This window comes from Quercus lobata, chromosome 2 (assembly GCF_001633185.2).
Source record: "Quercus lobata isolate SW786 chromosome 2, ValleyOak3.0 Primary Assembly, whole genome shotgun sequence".
NCBI classification, from domain to species: domain Eukaryota; kingdom Viridiplantae; phylum Streptophyta; class Magnoliopsida; order Fagales; family Fagaceae; genus Quercus; species Quercus lobata.
This window is the reverse complement of record NC_044905.1, coordinates 17,081,809-17,107,539: the sequence shown is the minus strand read 5'-3', so window position 1 is coordinate 17,107,539 and position 25,731 is coordinate 17,081,809. Positions and strand designations below refer to the sequence as shown.

The 25,731-nt window shown below is 34.2% G+C and overlaps 1 protein-coding gene across 2 annotated transcripts; it reads right to left on the bottom strand.

The window, feature by feature from the left end:
• Positions 1–9,131: 9,131 nt before the first annotated feature.
• On the bottom strand, positions 9,132–18,321 carry LOC115974775 (LRR receptor-like serine/threonine-protein kinase ERECTA). Of its 2 annotated transcripts, XM_031095288.1 has the most exons (27): positions 17,718–18,321; positions 17,021–17,159; positions 16,803–16,874; positions 16,416–16,487; positions 16,208–16,279; positions 16,039–16,110; positions 15,873–15,944; positions 15,697–15,768; positions 15,518–15,589; positions 15,360–15,428; positions 15,168–15,239; positions 14,986–15,057; positions 14,625–14,696; positions 14,212–14,283; positions 14,057–14,128; positions 13,901–13,972; positions 13,421–13,492; positions 13,280–13,351; positions 13,135–13,206; positions 12,981–13,052; positions 12,476–12,544; positions 12,307–12,378; positions 12,089–12,162; positions 11,454–11,582; positions 10,731–11,075; positions 10,204–10,574; positions 9,132–10,017 (listed from the first exon to the last, which is right to left on the bottom strand). In XM_031095288.1, exons 1-27 carry the CDS (start codon positions 17,791–17,793, stop codon positions 9,646–9,648), a joined length of 2,940 nt encoding a protein of 979 aa, XP_030951148.1. In that variant the 5' UTR covers positions 17,794–18,321; the 3' UTR covers positions 9,132–9,645. The 2 variants fall into 2 exon arrangements, with proteins under 2 accessions (XP_030951148.1, XP_030951149.1); XM_031095289.1 differs by lacking the exon at positions 12,476–12,544 and having other exon boundaries at positions 17,718–18,320.
• Between the last annotated feature and the right edge of the window lie 7,410 nt (positions 18,322–25,731).

Sequence of the window (25,731 nt, the reverse complement as noted above, 5' to 3'; positions counted from 1 at the left end):
CAAATTTTGAACATGAAGAACATGAGGGACCCACCAAAGCCATCACCACCACTACCACTGAAATACCACAGAATCAAAACACCACAACACCGGCCACCACCACCGAACCACAACCACCCACAAATCACCTGCCATCACCATTACAGCATTAACACATCACAAACCCAAAAATTCCAACAAAATTTCCAACCCACAGAACCACAAACAACCACCAAGATCCACACCCATTGCCATTGCCAAACCCACCGCTGAATCACCAGCCACCACTGCCAATCAAACACCATGACCCAAGACCAATCTTTAAAACCCGGAAACATCGATCAAACCCAAGACCCACAACCCACATGATAAAACCATCAATCAAACCAAGAAACCATAGAAACATCGATCTAAACCCAAGACCCACGCGATATAAACCCATAAATGACCAATCTTCAAGCCATCGCTGTTAGTCTTCTAGCCTCTGCCGTCGCCTTTGCCATTGCCATTGCCACCGAGATAGACTTGGCTGACACGGGAGAGTCGATTACGACGACGTTTAGCAAAACCCAGATCCAACCCAACGTCATGCTCCTCCTCAAAACGCAGACCCAATCCAACACTGTGCTCCTCCTCAAAACCCATACCCAACCAACACAGCCAACTCGTGCTCCTCCACAGTCATCACCCAAGCCACCACGGCCCAAAGCTACCGACGATCTGAACTGGAGTGTGAGAGATGAGAGAGACATGGACAGAATAGAGAGAGAGAGGGGCAGAAAGAGCGTGAGGAATAAATTTTTGTGTCTCGGAGAGTGAAAGACCGTACAACAGAGTGAGGTTGGTGAGGTCGATTTCAAGCTCAGGGGTTGGGTTCTCTCCTTTCGTGTCTCACTGTGATATTCTCTCTCTTTCTCTTTCTCTCTGTTTATGTGTCTGCGTGAGGAATAAATTAATGAATTGAAAAGAAAATAAGTTAATGTGATAAGTAAAATTTTCCTTGTGTTATTTTCTTTTGAGTGTGTTACAAAAATATAGTTTGTGATTTATTGGAGTTCTTGAGACAAGTTTCTAAATTCTTACAAATAGCATCTTTTGATCTTATTTTCTCTTGTTTTAGTGTCTTTTTTTTTTTTTGTTTTGGGAGGAGAGAGATATAAAATGTGAGCAAAAATATCTATTTACCCCTAATTTTAACAGAGGTGGGTTATGGAAAACAAACGAAACATACCTCAGGTGGGTTAAGTGGCACTTTTCAAACCACGGGTAGGCAACGTGATTTTCGCCCAAACCACAGGTGGGTTATGTGTAATTATCCCTAATTTTTTTCCCTTTTTTTTGGAAGAACATGAAGAACTCAAACTATGTGTTCTTCATTTTTCTTCCCCAACTAAGCTTGCCCAGAGAATTAAAAATTAAAAATTTACTTTTCTTTTCTTGCATTTTCTTAGCAACCAAAACCATAAAATCACTCAGATTTACAAAATAAAAAGATATGCCCATAAAAATTTACAAAACACAAACATTCAACAAGATTTTCTTATGCTTTGAAACCAAACACAAAAAACACAAAACTCAAACCCAGATTTTCGGCCTCCATGCATAACCAAACCCAGCGAAGCCTGAATAAGATCTTTAGAGAAAGCGTACACCTGATTCCACTCTGGATTCGAAATCTTCTCCAAATGAGTAGTCGATCTGGATTCAGACAACATACACCACAAACCCATAAATCAACATACACCACAAACCCATAAAATCAACATCGGAATACAACATACACCACAAACCCATAAACCCAAAAATCAACATACACCGCAAACCCAGATCAACAAAAGTCACAAACCACAAACCCATTGTTGGAATACATATTTCCACCACGATCTACACCACTGAGCTGAGAGATAGAGAGATGAAAGAGAGAGACTTACCGATCTGGGATAGAGAGACAACGATCTATGAGTTAGAGAGAGTTTGAGCTATTTGCGTCTGAGTTTGAGAGAATCGTGAGAGAAAGCGTAGGTTGTTCAAAGAAAGAAAAGAAGAGAACCACCGCTGGTTGTGGTGGTGGCGGTTGTGGCGGTGAGTAGAGAAGGCTGGCTATGGAGTTTGAAAGAGTTGTGAGAGTTTTGGAAGAGAGAGGAAGGTTTGAGATTTAGAAGTGAGGGGAACTGGTTTGATAAGGTAGTGTTGGGGTTTGAAGGTTTTCTTTTGAGTGTGTTGAGGTCTAAAATAAAAGGGGTCATAATAAAATAAGCCCAAAACAGAAGAATAAGTCAAGCCCAAAAGGAAAAACTCAGGCTAAGCCCAAAGCAATAGATACGGATGACCCATGGGGGATAAAAGGAAGGCCCAGAGGATCCTGAAGCCCAGAAAAGGAAGAAGCATCCAAAAAGAGACTACGGCAAAGTATAAAGAAGCAAGGATCCTCAATAAGCGCAGATCCCTTCAAGCACAAATAAAAAGGAAGACTGGGACAGATCGATAGGAAGAAGACAGAAGAAGAAAAACAAGAAATAAAAGCAAAGAACGCGAGCGACCTCTCATGGCACAGACAGAAAAAGGGCCTCGGGGAACCAGGACAGGGAAGAAGAATGGTAACAAATGACTTTCAAAAATAGTAGAACAGGATTCCGCCCAAATAGGAAAGAAAGGGAAAAGAGGAAGACGCCAGAAATGGGGATGCCAAGAAGGGCATACCTCAGCACGTCCCAAAGAGGATGGCCAACCAGAAGCTTTCGAAGGAATCAGAACCAAGAGAAGGAAAGAATGAGAGAAAACGGAAAAGGGACTTACCGAGACGATGGAGACAGAATATGCTCTGTTTGCAAAAGAACAAAACAGGGGAACCAACGGTTCCTCGGGACGCCCAGAAAACTCCATTATAAAAGGAGGGGATGGGTTGTGAAGAAGGCAGCGAAAAAAGAGAGAAAGAAACGCAAGAAAGAAGAAATTCTCTAGGAAAAACTATCAGAAAAATCTGTGCAGAAAGAAAAATACTAAGGGAAAAACAAATACTGCTTCTCGATATCCTGTAAAGGCCACTATTGCACATACTCGGATTCAACGAGAATCAAACTTTGCAAGTTTTGAAGGCTGAAATAGCCATTCAAGACTGCAATTTTTTTAGATTGATTGGACCTTGTATCACGTCCTAGTGAGCTTTCTGTAATCAAACAGATGATGAATCAATGAAATACTGTTTCATAATTTCCAGGATCCCCACAGAACCTTTTTTTTTTTATTGTCTTCCTTCTGAACTTACGTTGTTAATTTTTGGCACTCTTCGATATCCTTGTTTGTCATTTTTCTGTATATTATCAGGAGTATTCTCTGCATTCACTTGATTCTTAAACAGCTCGTTAGCTGCGGTGAGTCAAGGCCCGGTCCACCAAATCCTTCTTTTTCATTCAGGCCCGGGATCCTTGGGCCTGAGTATCCCGAAAAAGGTACTCTCACAGAGTGTGTGAAAATTTTTTGGGTTTGTGAATGAGAATTTTTTGGGTTTGGATGCCAAGAAAATACATGAAAAAAAAAAGAAGAAAAAAATGAAAAGGAAGACAAAGAAAAGGGAAGAAAATAAGAATTAATTTGCTAAGAATATGAGTCAATCTTTTGGGGAAGAACACAAAGAACATGATGATGTTCTTCCAAAAATGAAGAACACATAGTTCTGAGTTCTTCATGTTCTTCCAAAAAAAAGGAAAAAAAAAAAATTAACTAGTTTCTTTTCTTTTTTTAAAAAAATAATTAGGTTAGAAATTTTTATATTATTTTTATTTGATGTGGCTTTTTTTAAAAATTAAATTGCTGACGTGACATTTTTAAAAATGCAAATATTTTTTTAATATTATTTTAATAGACATCTCAGCATTTATTGTTAGACCGTTTGTCACGTAGGATATTTCTGTTAAATGAGTAACGGCAAGGATCAAAACGGGAAGCATTTTTCAGAATAGAGACTAAAAGCGGTAAAAATAAAATGTAGGGACTAAAATGAGAATCTCCTAAAAATGTAGGGACTAAAATGTGCTTTTCGTCTTTTTTCTAATGCCACATAATTTGTGAAAATTCATTTCGTTGGATAAAATATACGTGGTTTGATCCCCACCTACACCAAAAACCAATTGATATTTTGGTCTAATATAAAAAACAATTATCAGAAGTGAACGTCATAGGTTTAAATTATCTCTAAAAAAAAAAGTACACCATTCATAATAATCTTACCACATCATATTTTCTTTAAGTGGTAAAATATATAGTTAAATATACAGACACAATCATAATAAATATGCATTAATAACTACTATAATTCTTTAACTTTGGATTGAAATAAAAAGGCGAAACTACATGATTAGTCCCTGAAGTTTACTCCATGTGTACAATTAGTCCCTCAAGTTTCAATTGAGCAAAATTGGTCCCTTAAGTTTTCAAAATAAGCAACATAAGTCATTTGGTTAACTTCCGTTAGTAATGTTGCTTACGTGACTAACAGAATAATGACAAAGCATTTTTTAAAAATGATGTGGCATTTCTTTTTATTAAAAAATAACAAAATTAAATTTACTAATAAGAAAGAACCTAAACCCATTCTAATTCAAATCTTTGTCCTCACCCAATACCAAAAAAAATCTCCATTTGCAATTTGTTCAGGGCCTTCCTACACTTCACCCTTGGTGGGTTGACGTTGGGTTCGAATTCGCACAAAAAAAATGGCAATGTCAACATAATAAAACAACTCAATTCACACGATTCTTAACATATTGAGCCGCATTAGATAATTACAAAAAATTAAGAAAGGGATTATTTATCAAATAAAGATTAAAACAACAAAAATCTAAAAACTTAATTCTTTATTTCCCCTCACTTTCCCAGCAACCAAACAGGAAAAAAAAAATACAAATTCCCCAAGATTTTAAGAACCCCATAGATCTACTACCCAACCCAAGCTTCCGGTGACTAAAGCTATAGCAACGTAACGTCGGCAATATCCCCAACGCAAATTATCTTGGAATGTTTGCGAATTGAAACCTACAGCTCCACACCAAAATTAAATTAAAAAAATAAAAGTAAAAATAAAACATGATCTACTGCTTCACTTGTAAAACGGGGTAGTGAATGGCTCCCCACATGTTTGCGAGAATGCCTCATTGGAGTTGGTGAAGCACTCTTGTACTATGCAAATGGAGATTTTTTTTACCCGCTTAGGATAAAGATTTTAATTGGAAATTGGAATGGTCTAGTTTCTTTCTTATGTGTAAATTTAATTTTTTAATTTTTTAATAAAAAGAGATGCCACATCATTTAAAAATAATGTTTAATTATTATTCCGTTAGTCACGACATTACTAACGGAAGTTAACCAAATGACTTATATTGCTCATTTTGAAAACTTAAGGGATCGATTGTGCTTACCTAGAACTTGAGGGACCAATTGCGCACAGAGGGTAAATTTCAGGGACTAATAATATAGTTTCGCCAAATAAAAATTACTCCTGTTAACTTTAGGTGAGTTGTCAATTTCATTCCTAAAGCTTAATTTTTGTTATTTAGTTCATAGACTTTAACATTCATGTCAAGTTAGTCATTCGATTGTTGTCGTTTATAATTTATAATTTTTTTGTTGAGTCATTTATAAAACTTACAGCATTCACATCCGTGATACAACGTCATTTTTTCAGACTTAACTTCAGTTTTATAGACAGCAAATGACCAAATTGAAATAGATATAAATTTTAAGAAATAAAATGACAAAAATTAAATTGAAGGAGGAAAAATGACAATTGATTCATAATTAAAAAGTTGTAATTGGTATTTTGGCCTAAATTGTATAGAAGGAACAAAATATAACAAAGAGTAAATATCATAGTTTGTTGAACTTTCATGTGCATTGTAAGGGTTACTGATTAGTTTAGCTCTGTTGCTGTTGATAAAATTGATACTATTCACATATATGATACAACATTGTTTTACTAGCTAGACTTAAAACGACAACTTTTATAGATGACAATGGACAAAATGACATCCTTAAAGATACAAACATTGCAACAAATTTCCTCACTTAAAGAAAGTCTGTAATCAAGCCAATTCCTAGCAGCATGGTATTTAGCCAAACTCCTCGTTGATCTTGAAAATTGTGTCACAAAGTGCTTCGTGAATTTGGCCACCAAGAGTTACCATAGGGCTTGATCCAGTTGTATTTTTATGAAATGTAGATTGCAAAGACCACGCCCTAAAAGGGGAATTAGATTTTCAAGAAGTTTTATAAATTATCTTGAGAAGTTTCGTTGGTTGACTTCATCATGTTAATTTGGTTTCAAGTTCAAGCCAATGAAAGGAACCAGTGAAAGTTTAACGAACAAACAAGGAACCTCATAATAGCTTAGAGACACGCCTCTGACAATATTTGCTTCTACAAAGGAATTGCTAAAGATTTATTACAGATTTATTCTTAGAATACAATCAAAGCTATTATATATGTTTTATATGTAGCATTTTTGGAGAGACCCACGTGATTTATCGCGTTTCTAAGAGAAATCAGTGTTATATTGAAGATGAAAGTTTAACACAATACATATGGACCATGAAAAATCTCAAATAAAGTGTTATAATTATTGAAAATAGTTAGAAATATCTCAACGTTCACAAACATTTAAATTTCAAGTGGTACAACTCTTGGCAATAAATTTTGAAGAAAACACAAATTTGCATAATTTGGCTGGACCCTCGGTCGACTAAGTGTTTAACGAGAGCACTTAGACCATCATAAATTTTTTTTTATTAGTCTCTCGTTAGACCATCACATTTTTTTTTTTTTTCGATATTATCAAAAAAAGAAGAAGGTATTTTCCAATTGCCTTTTCTATTTATTTATTTTTTTCGTTCTTAAAGAGATAACAATAGTTTCAGTTCCAAACTGGGATTAAATTCGCATTATAGCCTACTTGGACATATATATATATATATATATATATATATCCATCAAGTTTTTTGACTGCTTCATCATGACTTGTCACAATGACAAGATAATTATTGTCAAATGAAGAACAGTCCTTGAAAAGAACTATGAGAAAAGTGGAAACTACGCAAATTACTTTTTTTTTTAAAATTAAGTAAGATGCATATAAAAATTAAATAAAATTTGGGTTTGTAAGCAAGGGCATGCCAGACTATATGTGTTGCTTAAAAAAAAAAGTGTTACAAAATCTTGAGCCTTCCCTGTTTTGTAGGAATGGACCGGACATGCCTTGGTGTTGTAGCTATTTAGGCCTAGGGCCCGAGTTTATTGGATGATTGGCTTGGTTCCCTGTGCAAAAGGAGTAACTAAGATCAAACATTGGGCTTTGGGGACTAAATATTACGAACGGTTGGTGGATGGGGAAAAAAGGCTTTTTTGCAAAGAGGAGAGAGAAACTTAAAGTGATTCTTCGGGTGTCATGATGATAGTGAATCAGTGATTAAAAACAATTTCCATGGACGTATGAAGGTATTAAGAAGGCTATTATAAAAAAATAATAAAAAAAAGATCCCACCTAGGTGATTTTAAACAATAAAAATATGAGGTTCATGAAGGTAAATTTTCATTTTAGTCCAAATCTTAAGTGTCAAATTGCGGAGAGATTAATTGTAATTTTTTAGTTGAGATTAGATGCAGGACTGAACCAAAACTTCAGCTTTGGGGTCAAAGTATGAACTAAGAACCATTCAAAATCAAGCCCTTAAACCCTAAGGCCTAAACCCTAATATGGCAATTTAGTATTGGCATAAGTATCGATACGGCAAATACTGGTTGTACTAGCCGATACGATACAAAATTGACTCATTTGGTAATAATTGCATATAACTTTAGGTTGGCAAAATGATACTTTTGAAGGTGTAACCAAAAAAAAAAATGCTTTAGAAACTAAAGTTTGTTGGTTAGGCGATTAGGGGTCTAAAAGTGCGTTTTTAAAACTCAGAATGTCATTTTACAATGGCAACTCGTCATAACTTTCTTACAAATACTTATTTTATAATACATCATTTTACAACAGCTTATACAATCACATCCTTATGGTATGCTTGGTTGAGAGTGATTTTGGAGAGAAAGGAAAAAAGAGGAGAGAAAATGAGTGAAATAGATGTTTAGTTGAGAGGGGAAAGGAAGGAAAAAATTGGTAAGGCCCAGCTATTTTCTCCATGGGCTCACCAAAAATTGATTTTCCCTAGAGAAAATACAAGGGAAAACGTGAGATTTCAGTTGGCTCTTCTCAGCAACTTTCAATATTTTTCACTTTTTTGCTTTCTTTATCTTCTTTGCCAATTTTTGTCCATTTCTTCGATTCTCAATTTTCTAATTTTTATGTTAGTTTTGGATATATTTTGCATCAAGGCTTGTGCTTTTTTTTTTTCTTTAATTTCTTTTTTTTAAAAGGTATACAATTTAAAAAAAAAAAAAGTGTTTTACCTTTTGTTTTATTTAAGAGGGACATAATTATAAATTTATACCAACTTTATTTTTCATCTATATACTTTTTTATTATCCCAACCAAATATATATGAGAAAACTAAATATTTTTCTATTATTTCTTAAAAAAAAAAAAAATTCTATCCCTATCCCATTTTCTATCTTCTTAACTTTTTCACCCTCCAACCAAACAGCCAATTGGGATCAAATTCTGCCATTACAAGGGATGAGTCATATTGAGTCGTTCCAAAAGATGGCTCGCTGTTGAACAGCTATTGATTGCACAACTCAGATGCCATTCCAAAAAGGAAAAAGAAATGCCATTTGTAATGGAAAATTCTAGTGCCACAAATCAAGCAAGGTGCAACGAACTGTAGAAAAGTAAAGCAAAGTACTGACACTGTGCCAGAACTTTTTTTACTGAAAAAATAAAAATAAGAAAAACCCATTATAAGGATCTCTCTGGCTTATCACACCTTGAGAAGGAAATGTTAGATGTTTCTTTTTTTGTGGTAAATAATGTTTGATGTTTTTAACCCATACTTCCCTGACTCTTTCAAGTTTCCACAGTAGCACTTAGCATCTGAACAAAACAACACCGGTACTTTATCCCAAAAAAAAAAAAAAACACTGGTACTTTCACATTTGAGATACAAGGCACAAATCCCTATGTCATGATTTAAATTCACTCTCATGGGTCTGAAAAAGAAAAAAAACCAAACCTGACTTTCATCGCTATTCCATCATTCAACTTGCATCAGATCATGACAATAGGCAATGTACTCAGAATTACAAACACCTATAGTTGGACTGGTACGGCCCAGCAAGGCTCCACAGTGCATTATTGCTGGTCACACATATAATGCACTGCTTCAACCAACTATTCAGAGCCAGAACCTGACCCACAATCACTAATTCCACCAGGCTAGACTCTTGTGCCAGTGGTCCCACTAACACAAAGCCCAAATTACCACCATAATTTCATATAGTACAATTTACATACATGAATTGTGGGTACTACTACGCCTTTGAAATATATTAGTTACTTTGTCCATCTTTTCCTTTTTCCACCTAAGAGTTACTAATTTGTAGCAAAAAAAGAAAAAGAAAAAAGAGAGGCTAAGTTAACTAAAACTAATACCAAATATTTATACACATTTTCAATTAACTAATATCTTTCACTATCCTTCCACTACTTTATCTTTGAGTCTAACATAATCTTCACTCACTATTCTGAGAAATTACCTCCCCAAACTTAAGGAAGAGTTGGGCATCTGAGGTGCTCATGGATGGGCAATTCATCATGTGTGGAGTCCTGATATTTGCATACTCATCCATGTAGCAAGACACTTTTGTGGAAGGGAGTGGAGTGGTTGGGTTTGGGGCTGGTTGCTTTGGTGGTGGTGTGGATGGCACAAGACTCCCCAAGACTCGTGTTACTTCGTGCATTGTTGGCCGATCCAACGGCTGTCTCTTGGTGCATAGAAGAGCTAACTGAAAAACCTTCTTTACTGCTCCAAGGTCCTTACACGTGGCTGTGATCTCAGGATCAACGGTTTCCATGACAGCATTGCTGGCTGTCTTGGATAAGATCTGAGAGACAGTGTGAGGTCTAATGTTAAAATTCATCTCATAAGACCAAAATAAATGTTTCTTTGTGCTTCCCACATAAGAGCAAAATTCATGCCAAACAATAGTCAAAACATATGCATGCTGTTTTTCATTGTTACCATAACATTTAACAAAATAATAAATAGAAAAAATGGATAGAAGACTGACCAGATGATGAAGATTGGATTCATTATCTACAGCTTTCCTTCCTGTCAGCAACTCAAGTAGAACCACACCATAGCTATACACATCAGACTTCTCAGTGAGGCGAGAAGTACGTGCATACTCTGGGTCTATATAGCCGATGGTGCCCATTATGTAAGTAGATGTATGAGACTTTGAGGCGCATAAACTCTTGGCAATGCCAAAATCAGTGAGATGGGCCTCAAAATCCTTGTCTAATAGAATGTTAGATGACTTGACATCCCTGTGGATGATGCGAGGGCTACAATCATGGTGTAGATATGCCAGACCTTGGGCTGCTCCAAGTGCTATCATGAGACGAGTATCCCAGTCGAGCTTTTTCTTTTTGGTAGGACCTGGAAAGCAAATAGCATATAAGAAACCAGAATCAGAAAGAACATATGTATTGTAATGACAACCGACTATTATGGTTAATCACATGGACAACTAAGGATAAATTTAGGCAACATTATGCAGGGCACAAAAATGATCTACAAACACCTGAAACTTACCATGAAGCAGATCCCAAAGACTGCCATTTTCCATGTAGTCATAGAAGAGAAGGTTCCCAGAGGGCGACAAGGAGTATCCTTGGAGGCAAACCAGATTCCGATGCTTGATACTCCCAACCGTCTCAAGTTCTGTTTCGAATTCCTTCAAGCACTGATAGTGGGAGTAGAGTTTCTTGATAGCCACTGGCTTGCAATTCTTAAGGACACATTTGTAAACTGTGCTTGATGCCCCATAACCAATTATATACTTCTCACTCAAGTTTTCAGTCATTCTCATGATGTCCTCATACACATGAAGTGCCATATTCATGTGAAGGATCACTAGCTTTGGTGTAGAGTAACTAACTGTAGTTTCAGGAGCACACAGGAGTTAGTAGCTTGGTAGAGCTTTCAGTGGGCAAGATGATCAGACCCTATCAGACTATAACTAACGGGTAAAGAGTAAAAATATCACTTTAGAAACAAATTAACCTTCTCATTGCCATTATCGACATGGATGAAATAATCTCATGGTTTGATTTAACGGCCAAGGAATTCATTAGAAGGATGGTTCCAATCATCCAGGAAGATCAAAAACATCTCAAGTGATGGTACTTTTTTGAAAATGATTTAACTCAGTAAAATGAACAAAACCCATAGTAGGTGAACCATCCCCATAGGCATCTAAGCCCCATGGCAGTGACTACAGTTATGCAATATTTTATTTAGTCTAATATAAGGTACCTGGTTTGTCAAGCGATCCATCTGAAAAAGGAGCTGGTGTGTGAGGCCGGCATGCTGCTGCTAATATCATGAGAAGAATTACAAGGGCACCAAGAGCAATACCCAGAATGGCTGCTTTAGATATTGTGACTACAAAGGCAACAGTGAAGAAGAGAAAAGAAAAGAAAAATTATTACTCAAATTTGCAACTAAATAGCATCCAATTCTAGGAAGAAAGTATGCTGAAAACATGCAATAGTGTACTACATAATTAGACAAGGACAAAAGGCCCAGCTACGTCATGCTCTAACATCAAAGAAATGCTACAGCATTTTGTCAAATTACATATATACAGTTACATCTTTGCTGCATAGAACATGTCAGATGAATTTGGTACCAAAGACAAGATATTAACACCATTATAAAAGTAATTTGCATCTTTCAGTCAGTACTTCAGTGACTAGGAATTTTTCAAGATATAACAAAAATTATGCAAATGACTGATCTAGCCAGTCATGTCAAATCCTGGTCCAGTACATGATTTGGCCATTTTGTGGTTTCTAGTAGACATTTATAAGACAAATACTAACAGTTGTGGCTCTGGTTAAGCAAATAAATGAAGGGGAAAAAAGGTCAGACTTGAAGGTCATCTTTACCTCGCTCTGTTGGATGATACTCATGACATGGGGAACTGAGCCAAGAACCACAAAGACCAGGATTTCCAATGAAACTGCAAACAAAGATTCCATCAGTCGGATGAAAGCCTGAACCAATACTAGAAGCAATCAGATCAATTTTTTTGAAAATCAATAAGACAACTAAACTTTGAATGTTTCGTTTGGCAGTTTAAGAAATAAACAGTTGATTTTCTAACCTGTCAGGTGAAAATCTTGAGAAGTTATTGCTTGTGGGAATATCACCAGCTAGATTGTTATAGGATACATTGCTGCATGGATTTGGGATTAAATATTGTTACAAAAATCATTGTGATCTACCTTAAAGCTTAAGCCATAATATAAATTCCACTGGATAAGATACTTAACAGTACACTAAGACTCAGACAGTTAATCAGTGACATCACATCCCCAGATAAATTGTTGTTTTGTAGTCTCCTGCATTATATTGCAGGAAGGGATCAAATCACAAAAACAAAATGTGCAACCAATTAGCATTGCTTCATTTTGAAAATCTTAAATTCCTAATAAACAACAATAGCATGAATGCTTCATAACAGGGCCATTTAAGTCCTTAAACCTAATGCAACCACATAAGAATATGAACTATATAGCCACGGATGATTTTAAGCCATTTTTAAGTTGGTATCTTTGGGAGACCATATTATTTCATTGACTTGTACGCTGAAAACAGTCAAAAAATAAAGCTCACTCTCAATGGTGACAATTATTCATGTTCAATACTGTACCTAGAAAATCATTTAAATAGAATTCCATTGAAAAGAGTCTTGCTATTGCTCTTGAAACTTTGTAAAAGCCATAAATATCATCAACACGAAAGCTACTGGATACAAAATCACAATGAGTAACTTACAATGAGACCATGTTCTGTAGCTGACTAAGTTCTGGAGGAATGAAGCCTGAGAGATGATTATTTGAAAGATCTCTATAATGTGAAGCATGAATCACAAGGTTAGAAACAACCAAAATGGCTTAATAATAGTATTAATAAAAGAACTATTACTTACATTTCCATAACACTTCTTAGATTACCAAACTCCAAGGGAATAAATCCTGTTAAATGATTTCGGCTCAAATTCCTACCACATTGAATAACTGGTGTAAGCAAGAAGACAAACCATGATAGAAAAAAAAATAAGGAGTGGAACTCACAGCTTCAGAAGATGTTCCAAATCACCAAGGGAAGAAGGAATTGAGCCATTGATTTTGTTATCAGAGATGTCCCTGAGCAAAAGCATATATTAGAAAAAGAAATAAGTTTTGAAGGAAACCACCAGTGCGATTAATACTTACAAAGTATCTAAATTACCAATCCGAGATAGCTCAATTGGAATTGGGCCCCGAAGATTGTTGGAGGAAAGATTCCTGAGGATGTCATCAAATCAATGAGAAGCATTAAGGCAAGATTTCATATATTCAAACTGAGTGTGCATGATAGGACCTTGATGTGCTTAAATGTGCTTCTGTGCATGGACTTGTTTCAACCACAAAATGAAACCATACAGTAGATGGGAATGGAATTGATCACTGAGGACATACAAATTGGGGAATGACTACTATGCAACACAGATGGCAAACCTTGATGTGCACATATGTGCCTTGTGCATGCTTTAGCAACAAAGTAATGAAACCTTGGAGACGGGATGGTAATGACAACAATAACAGAGAGACAACCACTGCTATGACAAGGCAACATGGAAAAAATGCAAGACAACAAAAACTGCATGATTCTAACCGTTAATTAGTATTTCAGTAGACCAGGGTGAAACTTACAGATACGTCATACTCTCTAGCCTCTGGAAACCAAGTGGGACGGTTCCATTCAACTTGTTCCCATGCACATTGCTGACATTGAATCAAATAGAAAATAACTACCTTGAAAACAATCAATCAAAGTTCTTAGTAAGAGGTCAAGGTTAAGATGCTTACAGGTTGTTAAGATTTGTACACGAGCTAAGATTATCAGGGATGGGCCCTTCAAGATTGTTGTTAGCAACATTACTGCAAGAGTGTTGCATCAGTAACTTAAATAGAATTATGCTGAAACCACTCAGAATTAAACAATTCCAGAATGCAGAACCTACAGGTCAAAGAGATCAGTAAGCTTCCCAAGCTCAGGTGGAATAAGGCCATCAAGATTATTGTCATTCAATTCCCTACAAAGGTAGAGTGATAATTAGAGAGCAGATGCATCTTCCCCGATGCATGACTGAGAAATAACAAATACTTTCCTAATAACACAGGAACGCAGTTATTTTGTGTGCCCTTAATACATCACAGGGTAAATACACAAAATGGGTGGAATGCTTTGAGATCTTATATCCAACAATGAAGCTCAAATGACATCAAAACCATACTCAATGTAAAGAAAAATCAGAGAGCTGAAATTAAATTAAAGAAACTCAAGTGTTGCCACTTGTTTGCATATGCAAATATACATCATAGGTTACAAAAGAAATATGAAAAAAGATGAGGAAAATAAAAATAAAAAACGTACAGATAGTGAAGCTTTGTCATATTTCCGAGCTCTGGTGGAATAGACCCAGTCAGCTTGTTGCCATGCAAATACCTACATTTGAAATTTGGAATGAAAAAAATGAGGCATACAAAGCAAAAATACTTGGTAACGTTACAGTGGTGAGCATCATAAGATATTTCAGATACATAAATACATTCAAATCAAAGAAAATTATAAGTTGATAGCAGAAGTTGTACTGGAATGTTAACCGCTGGCTCTGAATAACAATTTTAAGATGGTGCTTATTAGTAGCTATTTTCAACACTATATATGTTTCATGTGCAAGAGAAGATACTCAGACACAAATGATATATTGCAAGAATGCCAACAACGTACTTACAATTTCTCAGTGTAAGTCAAATTTCCCAAAATAGGAGGAATTGGCCCACTTAACATGTTGCAGCTCAGATCTCTGGGTTGGAAACAAGGAAAAATGAGATGGAAATAGGAGAGAAAGAAAGCAGTTAGTGAGATGGCACTGTATAAACTTCTCTTCGGATGCAGTTAGCTAAAAGCACTTACAACACAGCAAGTGCCTGCATCAGACCAATCACTGATGGAATATGCCCCGTAAGTCGATTACCTTGAAATGATCTAGCAACAACAAAGTTTAAGAGCTATTAGTATATCAGACTTATCAAATAAATGAAGAAATTACCATAACATTATTAGATCCAAGCGCTCAACAAAACAAACAAAACCCCAAGCACATACAATGTGGCTACTTGCAAGAACCCAATATTGAATGGAATCTCTCCCGTTAGCTGGTTGTAGGACAAGTCCCTGTCAATAAAAAGAGAACATACTCTTAAGTTAACCCAGATTAAGCATTCTGGACATTTTGACATCATTGAGACAGATTGAATACATACAAGACTTGGAAGGCAGTGCAGTTCCCTATATTTTGGGGAATACTGCCAGTCAAACTGTTATTTCTTACATCACTGCAATCAGTAGGAGAAACCATGTTAAATAGATAAAGGACCTTATATGCTGGAGAATACAAAGGAATTTTTGCGTTTGAAGAGTGAAGGATTTGATGTCCACTTACAAGTACCATAACCCAGTTAGCTGGCACATATCTGTAGAGAGCGTACCCACTAACTTGTTCCCTCGCAAACCACTAAGAAGGAAATGACAAAAGAAGTTCATTCTCAAGATCAATATTATTAGAATTCCAGAAAAAGGAATAACAGCTTAGTATTATCAATGTACTGGTACACTCACAGATACTGCAAAACTTCATTCCAGTATATAAGCCTTGGTATTTCTCCACTCAGATTATTTTGTGCCAAATCTCTGAAACCAGTGTTCCATATGGAATTTCAGTCATGATTCATTCAAATTTAAATTCAGTACAAAGTAAGGAGAGAAGCCAGGAGATGAAACTTACAGAACTTTCAAGTTTGGAATCTGAGACAAAGTTGAAGGAATTGGCCCAATCAGCTGATTATTTTTCAAGATTCTGAAAGCCCCATTCAAAATATAGTTTAAAATTATTACTTTGCAGGAGAGAATAGGTTGACAAAACATAAAAAATACATTCTTGTACAAGAACTTACAGATATTCTAGCTGTTTCAACTTTGAGATTGAAAATGGTATGTCTCCATCTATCTCATTAAATGACAAGTCCCTAATAAGACCAATTAATAAATTAACAATGAGATAGAGAATACGGGGAGGGTCCTTGTATCCACTATCTAGCAGCATCCACATTATGATGATAAAATCATGAACTCAAGCAAGTCCCTTTCCACTATAGAACTTACAAGCTTTTCAAAGAAGAACAGTCACCAATCTCGTCTGGGATTTGCCCTGAGAGCCGGTTTAACCTTAGATCACTGATCAAAGAAGACATAATAACGGTCAACCTTGATTCAAACCCATCACAATTCCTTGTTTATAAATAACAACTAAGCTTAGACTCTGTTTGTTTTTAAAATAGTTCCCAATAAAACTATAATCAATCACTTTGGGAAAGCACAGTTCTCTTCAAATTCAAATTTTATTACTTTCTCAACACCCCCCCACACCCCCCCCCCCCCAAAAAAAAAAAAACTGTGGAAATCATTCTCTAAGGAAACAGAGTCTTGGCAGAAAAATGTAACAAAAAATAGCTTAAATGTCAAAACAAAAATATGAATGGAGAACAGTACATGGTAAGCAGGAACTTAAGTTCTCCAATTGCAGGTGAGATTTCTCCATCTAGATTCAAACCTGACAGATTGCTAAAAATCATAGAAAACCAAACACACAAACAGTGAAAAAGAAGAATTCTTGAATAACAAGAAAATAAAATAAATTTAAGTAGCTGCCAATTAAAGACATGCACAGTACTCAACCCACAAAAATGGAACAAAGAAACAGGACTTACAGGGCAACGACATTGAAGGTGACATTGTCACATGTGACACCTCTCCAAACACAATAATCTGAAGATGGTGAGTCCGTCCAATCATATAGAACATTGTCCACATCCCTGAATGACTTCTTTATCTCCAATAGTGTTGCCCCTTCAACACCCACATTCATTTTTAGTCTCACCACACAATACAAAATATCTAATAACATAAAGAGCTCCCTAAAATCCCAAAACACAGAGTGTGTGTGTACGAGTTAAATCGAGTCAAGTGTAAATAACAAGCAAAACAAGGTCAGCGATTTTGATTAAAAAAATGAATAGCTTAATTTAAAATTAATCAAAAGACCACACAAAAAATGTTACATTTTAATAAACATTGTTGAACTTCGAAACAGTGAATAAACTAATAAACAAACAAATGGGTTTAAAATATTGTTCACCATAGCATAAGCTTTACAAATTTTTTCTAAAAAAAAATCTTAACTTTACGTTCCATGATGTCCTGGTTTCAAAACCCAACTAACCCCACGTAAAAGAAGTATCAAGCATTTAGGTTCACTAAGTTTAAAAGAATTAAAAAAAAAAAAAAAAAAAAAAAAAAAAAAAACTTTGTTCTGAAAATCCAAGCTTCATTTTTTTTTTTTAATGAAATATGACATTTTTGTCGGCATACAAACAGGACATAAGGCTTTAGGATCAAATGACTCACCGTCATCGGAATCCACCGAACCGAAGCTGAGAGATACGAGAATAGCAAGAAGAAGAAGCTCAACTCGAAATGCCATCACTGCCCTCCAAAGAAAACCAGTTTTTTACAGCTTAACCAACCCCCTCTAGTCAGTGTACCGAAAAGTGAGATAAGCTTTAGCTACCCTTTATAATTTACAAGCAACTGCTTCACTTGAAAACATTTGGAAACCCAGAGAGTCCGCACAATACAACCCACAGAGAGCTCACACATGTACAGCAGCTTGAACTCAGTAACATTATTGAGTTGGGTTTATGAGAATTTTCCTTGGGTGGGTTTGTTTTTTCTTTTTTTAAATTTATGGGGTCGGCGAAAATGTTGTAACAGGACGAACTGAACTATGGTCGTTCAATCACATCGGTCGGGAGAGTCATATAGAGCTCTATGTATAAATGCAAAACTGTAAGAAGTACAGAGAGAAAGAAAGATAACAGCTAGAGAGAGAGAGAGAGAGACCATTATTTTCATGGACAAAGTTAAAAAACAATCTGCCACAACTCTGCTATAAAACCTGCAACACTACAGCTCTCTCTCTCTCTCTCAACTTTCTCTTTCTACATTCTCTCTCTTATTACTATTTGATATGGCACTGTGACTGTGAATAATGGGTCGCTTTCTATATGGTTGTATTGAATTGAACTGTGGGAGTAAGATGGTTAATGCAAAATGTCAGATACTGAGGTTATTTGGTTATCTCCTTGGGTCTCCAATTGGACCAAACCGGTTTGTGAAAATTTGAGTTTTTTTTTTTTTTTTTCCTAGAAATCGTGAAAATGGAATTAATTTTCAGTTTTTTTTTTCTTCCTTATTTTGATAAGCAAAAATCGATTTTAGACACCCTTAGGGTGTACTATGTAGGCAACCTTTTCGATGCGGTTAGGGATTTTAATGGATTTTCATTTTAGAAAATATTTTTAGAAATTTTTTCATTTGAGAACCGTTTTATTTTATTATAATTGAATTTTTTTTTACTGAAAATATGATAAATAAAGCTAAAAATTAATTAAAATAGTATAGTAAAACTCATGAATAGTATCAAAAAATGTAATAAGACCCATAAATAGTAGCAAAAATATGCTGAATAGTAAAAAAAAAGCTAAATAATAAAAAAATTGTATTTTTTAGCCAATGTCAAATACAACATTTTATAAAAAAATATTTAAAATAATTTTTGATTTTTTTATTTAGATTTTTATATTTTCTATGAAAGTGATGTAAAAAATTTCATAAAATTAGTTTATTAATAAATACTCTAAAAGTACCCATTAACCAGATTCATTTTATAATTTACTTATGTAAAATTGTGAATGGTGGAATCCACCACTTTTTGTCAACCATTACCAATTTTTGTATAAGTAAGTAAATGGTGAAATTGTGTGTTAGAATAGTTATCTTTGTTTTAATATTGTTGTTTTGTTTTATTATGATTGAAATTTTGAACATACATTTTATATTTGTAAAGTATTCAAGTGCATAATAATAAATTTGTGTAGGATGTCACCAAAATAAGAAGTGTAATGGATTCCAAGTTTTAAGTTTCCAACTAGCTCAATTTTTTAATTTTTGGACACAAAAGTAAGAATGCAGTTCAAATACAAATATACATTACAAACTTCATTAAAAAATTATCATCTAATTAACTTAATTTTAATAGTCTGTTTGGATTAAAAGAGAATTAAAAGAGAATGAGAGATAATAGAATAAAGTTAACCGAAAATTAACCTAATTTCCAACTAATTCTAATCTATCTTTCCTTACGTCCCCTCCTACCCAATCAAGCTATAAAGAAATAGGTGTCAAAAATTTCAAGTCTTGTCATATCATAAAATCGGAAGGAAAAAGAAAAAAAAAATTGCGTAGGGTCCAAAATGGACACTTGGACAATGAATAAGAAATGAATTGAGTAATTTCGCTCAGTTTGTAAGTGCATTTTTTCAACATCCAACTTTTTTAAAATTTCACTTTTTATTAGGCACAACTTTTTCAAAAACTAGTTTTAAAAATAAACTTAAAAAATAAATTGTACTAAACAGACTCCTGGTTGTTGGTCTTTTTGGTAGTCATGGTGATCTTCATAAACATAGTTTTTTTTTTTTTTTTTTTTTTTTTTAAATTTTATATATATATATATAAGAATTTTTGGTTTTTACCAAACAAATAAAGTGAAATACTAAATATATTACAAATTTTAAAGAAAAAAAATTACAAATTAATATGATAATAAATATAATTAGTGTAAATTTGGCAAGATAATAAATTATTATTTGAATTTTTTATAGTTAGTAACATATCATTTTATAAGATTTATGTACTAAAATTTTATGTACATATAACATCACTAATCTTTTTGCCACATAGGAAGAACTACCTTAGACGTTAGTTGCTTTGCTCATCAAAGTTGTTGAGTTGGCCACTTGGTCTCCAACTGAATTCCAATGAATGAATTCAAGGAATATTCTTGGCAAAAAGTAAAAAAAAAGTACTACTTTTAATATCGACCTGTTTTAAGGAACAAAATAATGCATTCATATGGTTTCAATATCATTTTAACCTATAAACTCAGTAGACCCATCCAGCAATCAGCATTGATTAATACAATATTTTTGCTGAACAATATGTATTGAAATTAAGAAAAGGACCCAAGGCCTATCCCATCAGTATTCTCGACCTTTAAAACGAGGATAAGAAGAGTGGAGTTGGGAATAACACCAAGACAAGTACAAAAGGGAGCCTAAGCTGCTAAGGAACTGCCTAAAACATTTGCAGATCGAACCACACGGAAAAATGAGAATAGAAAGAAGATTTTGCAGCTGCATTGATGTCATTAGTCTTACTAGTCATGTGCAACAATCCGCTAAATCTACCCTCTGCATTGCCCCGCTTGGATATGGTATTTATTTCTAAGCGGGTTGGGTCGGTTCAACTATTAAAATGATTGGTCAAGTTAGGTGGCAGGTTAAAGGTTGAGCTTTTTTAAACTACCAAGACTGGATGTGACCCGCCTATATATATATATATATATATTTTTTTTTTTTAATCAACTCCATAATTTGCATATGTTAATATGAAAAATGTAATACTTTTACAACATATTCGTAAGCATAAATTATGACTTGTTAATGTTTAAAAGTCTCTTTTATCTTTTGAAGACAGAAGTTAGAAAATACTTGTATCATAAAATATGTGGATTTTGATCTATGAGAAAGTTGACATTTCTTAGGATTTCCTTAATTGTTTATATTTTTGTTGTAAGTAGGATTTAAAGGAAATACTTTTTAAATTTATTCATAAATGATAAAATAAAATTGAAAATTTAGTTTGCAACACATAACTAAACTATACCTCATAACTCATCCAATTCACCGAGTTAAAAACCACCCAAATCTTCAACCAACCCGTCATTTTTTTTGCAATTTGGTGGGTTAGTGGTGGTTTGAAAATTTTCCAACCTACTAATGCCGAATTGATTAAAATCATTTCCCTCAACCCATCTAATCCAGTCCATGCACGCCTCTAGATGTTGCCAATATAGACCAATATGGAGAAGCGACAGTTCGAAATAGGATCAATGACATTATGAGAATCTCCTTTCAAAAATAGTGTAGTCTAATTTAGCGATAAAAGCGACGGTAATAGCAAGAAGACCTACTTTTTTTTTTTTTTTGAGAGGACCTACTTTAGTCTTTAGCTCAGCCCCAAAGAAGATCACCATGACCATCAATCCCAATCCAAGCATGCACGAGTGTGATTATTATTTATACCCAAATGGCTTCAACTGATCGATAACATTAAGGTAGACATTTTCAGGGTGCACGGCAGAATCACAATTGATCTTATGCCAACCAAGTGAAATGGGGGTTGGAGGAGGACCAAAGTGGAGGGTAGATTTGCGTGGAGTCGAGGTTCGTGGACTCCAAAGCTTGTAGGTCAAAGAGAATTTCTAATTTTTTTTTTTCACAGAATAGCACTAAAGGGAGTGCAATTGGAAGTTAACAAAATTTATCAGGATTAAGAATAAAATTAACCTAATATGTTAAAATTATGGATAGAAGCTGGTCTACGTGGATTGTCCATGGGGAGGATAGGCACATTGATTGAGCTATCGGGCTCTGGGTATAAGATGGAAAATGTTGTTTCCTTTTGTGCGTGGCGGAGAAAGAATATTATATCTATCAAATTACCAATTCTTTTAAAAGTTTAAGCTATTATGAGATAATGAATTTATTCTTTTAATCCAATATTCCACCTTCACTTGTGGGTCACTCTCCCAAAAGTCAAGTGATCACTTTAAACTTAAGGGATTAAAATCACTCATGTGCTCAAGTTTAGGGACCAACAATGTATTTTAGCATTTCTACAAATTGTTTTGCTAATATGAGTACTCGAAAGCTTTAGAACACTTGACTATTCCTCCATGTGCGTGTGGTCATGCAAAATAGTTGTTTTCTATTTAAATGGTAAAAAGTTTGCTTTAAATAGAAATCTCAAAAGTTTAGCTTTAGGTGAGCGCATTTATTCAGCATTTGGGAAACAAATAAATTACTTCATAAAACTTATATATATATATATATATATATATGTATTTTAAGGGTTGCCAAAAGTCTTGTAGCTGAATTGGCACCTTCCTATGCATAAAGTGATTAGAGGTCTAGAGGGGAAAGAGTTCGAATTGCGGGGCTAGCAGCATGTTGTAATTATTTCTCAAAAAAAAAAAAAAGTATTTAAGGGTTCTAGTAGCTCAATACCACGCATATACAAGTGCTAAATAAAAGTAAAGAGAAAATTTTAAATGAAATTAAGAAAAAAAAAAAAAAAAACACAGATCTTGTTGAGTAGTGTCTTTAAAAAGGTAGATAGTTACAAATTTTTAAAAATTTAATAAAAGAAAAGACTTTCTAGCAAGAGTTTAACTAGAAATTTGATAAATTCACTTTGAATGCATTACAACTTGGCACAAAAACATGTGAAAAAATGGGGAAATACCTCCCATCCGGCACAATGACAAGATTTTGATTTGCAATTGCATCCTCAAGCGCTTTGAATAGTTTGATTTTGATATGATTTTGGATTAGCTTATTGTTATACAACCTAAGTACACCCCAACTATGAACAATATTTTGAACAAGAAAATTGAGATGTTTAATGAGATTACTTTGGTTTTGGGTAAGGACATGGGCATAAGAAAGTTTTCCAAGGGAGCATGAATTTGTTTCATGTGAAACCTTGTTTGCACCAAGGTTACTAATTGAAAAATTATTATTATTTTTTTTTCTTTTCAAGATCAATGTGAAAGTCAATTTGGTTTGAGCCAGGCTGATAGAACTGATTAATTTCATGGGTATTTCCGTAATTCCATCATCAGCAACGGTAACAAATCAAACGCGCAGTGCGCGTTTTTATTTATGGACCGTCCATAAATTTTCTGTGTTTACTCTGCATTTTTGGGCTTAACCAAACGCAATTTTAGGCCTAGCTTTTTTCAAAAAGCCCTTTTTGGGCTCAAAACGTGGAAACAAACGGACACTATATTTTGACACGTTAAACAATTTGTAGGATAAGAAGACCTTGAACTATTTTGACTGTGTGAATAAGTGCTTTTGTTAGAACTTGGGCGTGACTATTTGCAATTTTTGGCATGTTGAAGACCTTGTCGGATATGAACAACTTGTACTTTGGCATGTTGAACTACTTGCACCTGCATTTTGGTATGCTAAGCTATTCATAGTAGGATATGTAGAAGATTGAACTATTTTGACTATATATAATAGGTCCTTTAAAATTGTTAGAATTTGGTATTGTTTATTTAGAAAATTTGGCATGGCAGAACTATTTTGATTGAAAGATGGTTATATACATATAACTAAAACACTTGCTTTATCTCTCTATTAGCACTCTCACATCTAATCCTCTTGTTATTATTGTTTTTAATCTTTATTTTGTTAATGTCGAAACAAATTTATTAAGAATAACAAAATAATTAATGATCTGTTTGGATTGAGGGAGAGGGAAAGGGAGTAGAGTAAAGTCAAGTAGATTTAGCACAAAATTAGTTTATTTTTAGTTAACTCTATTTTATTCTCCTCCATTCCCCCTCCTTCCCCCCTCCATTCCCCCTCCTTCCCCCCTCCATCCAAGCAGGCCATAAACCTTTGAAGAAGGGAGTGGGCACTCTTGATTTGACCCCATATCATTGATCACGTCCCACCTTATTGTCATCCTTTATCAAACAACAATCTTTTTCTTTTTTTCAGCTCATCTTTCATAGTTGCAACTACATAAGAGAGAAAGTCTTCACTTTAAGTAACTATTAACTAACAATAGAGAGAGAGTCTTCACTTTATGTAAATACTAACTAACATGAGAGAGAGAGAGAGAGAGAGAGAGACTTCATAGTTGCAAGTTGCCGCTAACATGTGCTAATCTTTTCTCTCTCTTTTTTCATTATTTTGATAGTTAACGTTCAAGTAAACAATGTTACACAAATTTTGACTCCAGAGTTTAATTAGATATATATTTAAACTTTAGGGTTTAATATACTACAGTATTTTTCGAACTATAGGATTTAATTTGGATAACCACTAAACTATAGAGTTTAAAATGAAATTTCTCCACACAAAAAAAGTATATCTTAGAAATCATTTTTCATGATAACAAACAAATCAAACTAAAAACACTAAAGCAAAAATACAATTTTCATTTCTACATTTTGGTGTCACTACTAATTTAGTCCATACATTTTGATTGCAATCAATTAGTTTCTATCATTAACTCACCAACAGAAATTGATTGCAAATTAAAAATAACAGAAACCAAATTGATTCCAACCAAAATAAGGAATCGAATTGACAACAACTCTAAAATGTAAGGATCAAAATGATATTTTCACTTAAAGAGATATTCATAACATTAGGGGTCTGTTTGGGAGCTGTTTTTTTTGCTAAAACTGAAATTTTTTTACTGAAAGTACTGTAAATAAAGGTAAAAGTTGGCTAAAATAGTACAGTGAGACTCATAAATAGTATCAAAAAATGCAGTAGAACCCATAAATAGTAGCAAAAATAAATTGAAAATAAAATAAGCTGACTTTTTAATTTAGAACCAGACACACACTAAGCAAAATAAAATATGATAAATTTTAGTACCAATCACAACTTTTAACCATAACTATTTTAGTTGATAAACTAAGATTATTTACCTTTTACTTCCACGTAAAATATTCTAATCACGTCGACAGTTGGGACAAAAGAAAAAAAAAAAAAGTTTTTTTAAACGCAGTTAAATTTTTTTGATAAAATATGGAAAGGGTAAAAAGGAAATCGGCGATTTCGTTAGTTAACAGAGAGTGAAAACGGGTAAAAAAAAAAAGGTTAAAAAAAAGAGCAAAAAAGAAAGGTCAGTAAAAACCAAAAGATTGAGAGAAAAAGTAGGGTCCACACAAAAACCCTTTGTTCTCTTTTGTACTCTCTGATAAATTTCCCCGTCAAAAAGAAAGAAAAAGTTACCCCCTATTCTTTATTTCTTTCTGCTTTTATTCAATTCATTTCTATATTTTTCACCTCGGGAAGGTCATTTGTCTCGTCTTCTCTCTCTCTCTCTCTCTCTATCACCCAGAGAGCTCAGCTCAGAGCCTATGAGTCTGACAAAACCTTATGATTTTTATGTGGGGCCCTCTTTCAATGCCCCAAAAAGCCTGACCCACGACACAGTTTGACGGCCTCCAACGTCGTTAAGGTCACTCTCTCACTTCTCATATGTCGTTTTCACCTTTGTCTCTCTTCTTTTCCTCTTTCATTTAACTGTTTTTATTCCAAATATTATATTAAATTAAATTATTATTGTACTACTCCTTTTTTTTTTTTTTTTTTTTTTTTTTATTAACTGTCTTTACTTAATCTTGTTTAGGTTAGTTGATTTTTTTTCTTTTTTTTTAAAATATTTTTTTGGAGAAATTATTTTATTATTTTTAATTTTTAAA

Excerpts from the sequence above, each read along its gene's own strand:
- LOC115974775 (XM_031095288.1), bottom strand. The coding sequence starts at position 17,793 with ATGGCATTTCGAGTTGAGCTTCTTCTTCTTGCTATTCTCGTATCTCTC. Across the intron at positions 16,111-16,207 it reads TTGAAACAGCTAGAATATCT|AATCTTGAAAAATAATCAGC; the intron begins GTAAGTTCTTGT and ends TGGGGCTTTCAG. Across the intron at positions 10,575-10,730 it reads TCTTTGGGATCTGCTTCATG|GTCCTACCAAAAAGAAAAAG; the intron begins GTAAGTTTCAGG and ends TTTGCTTTCCAG.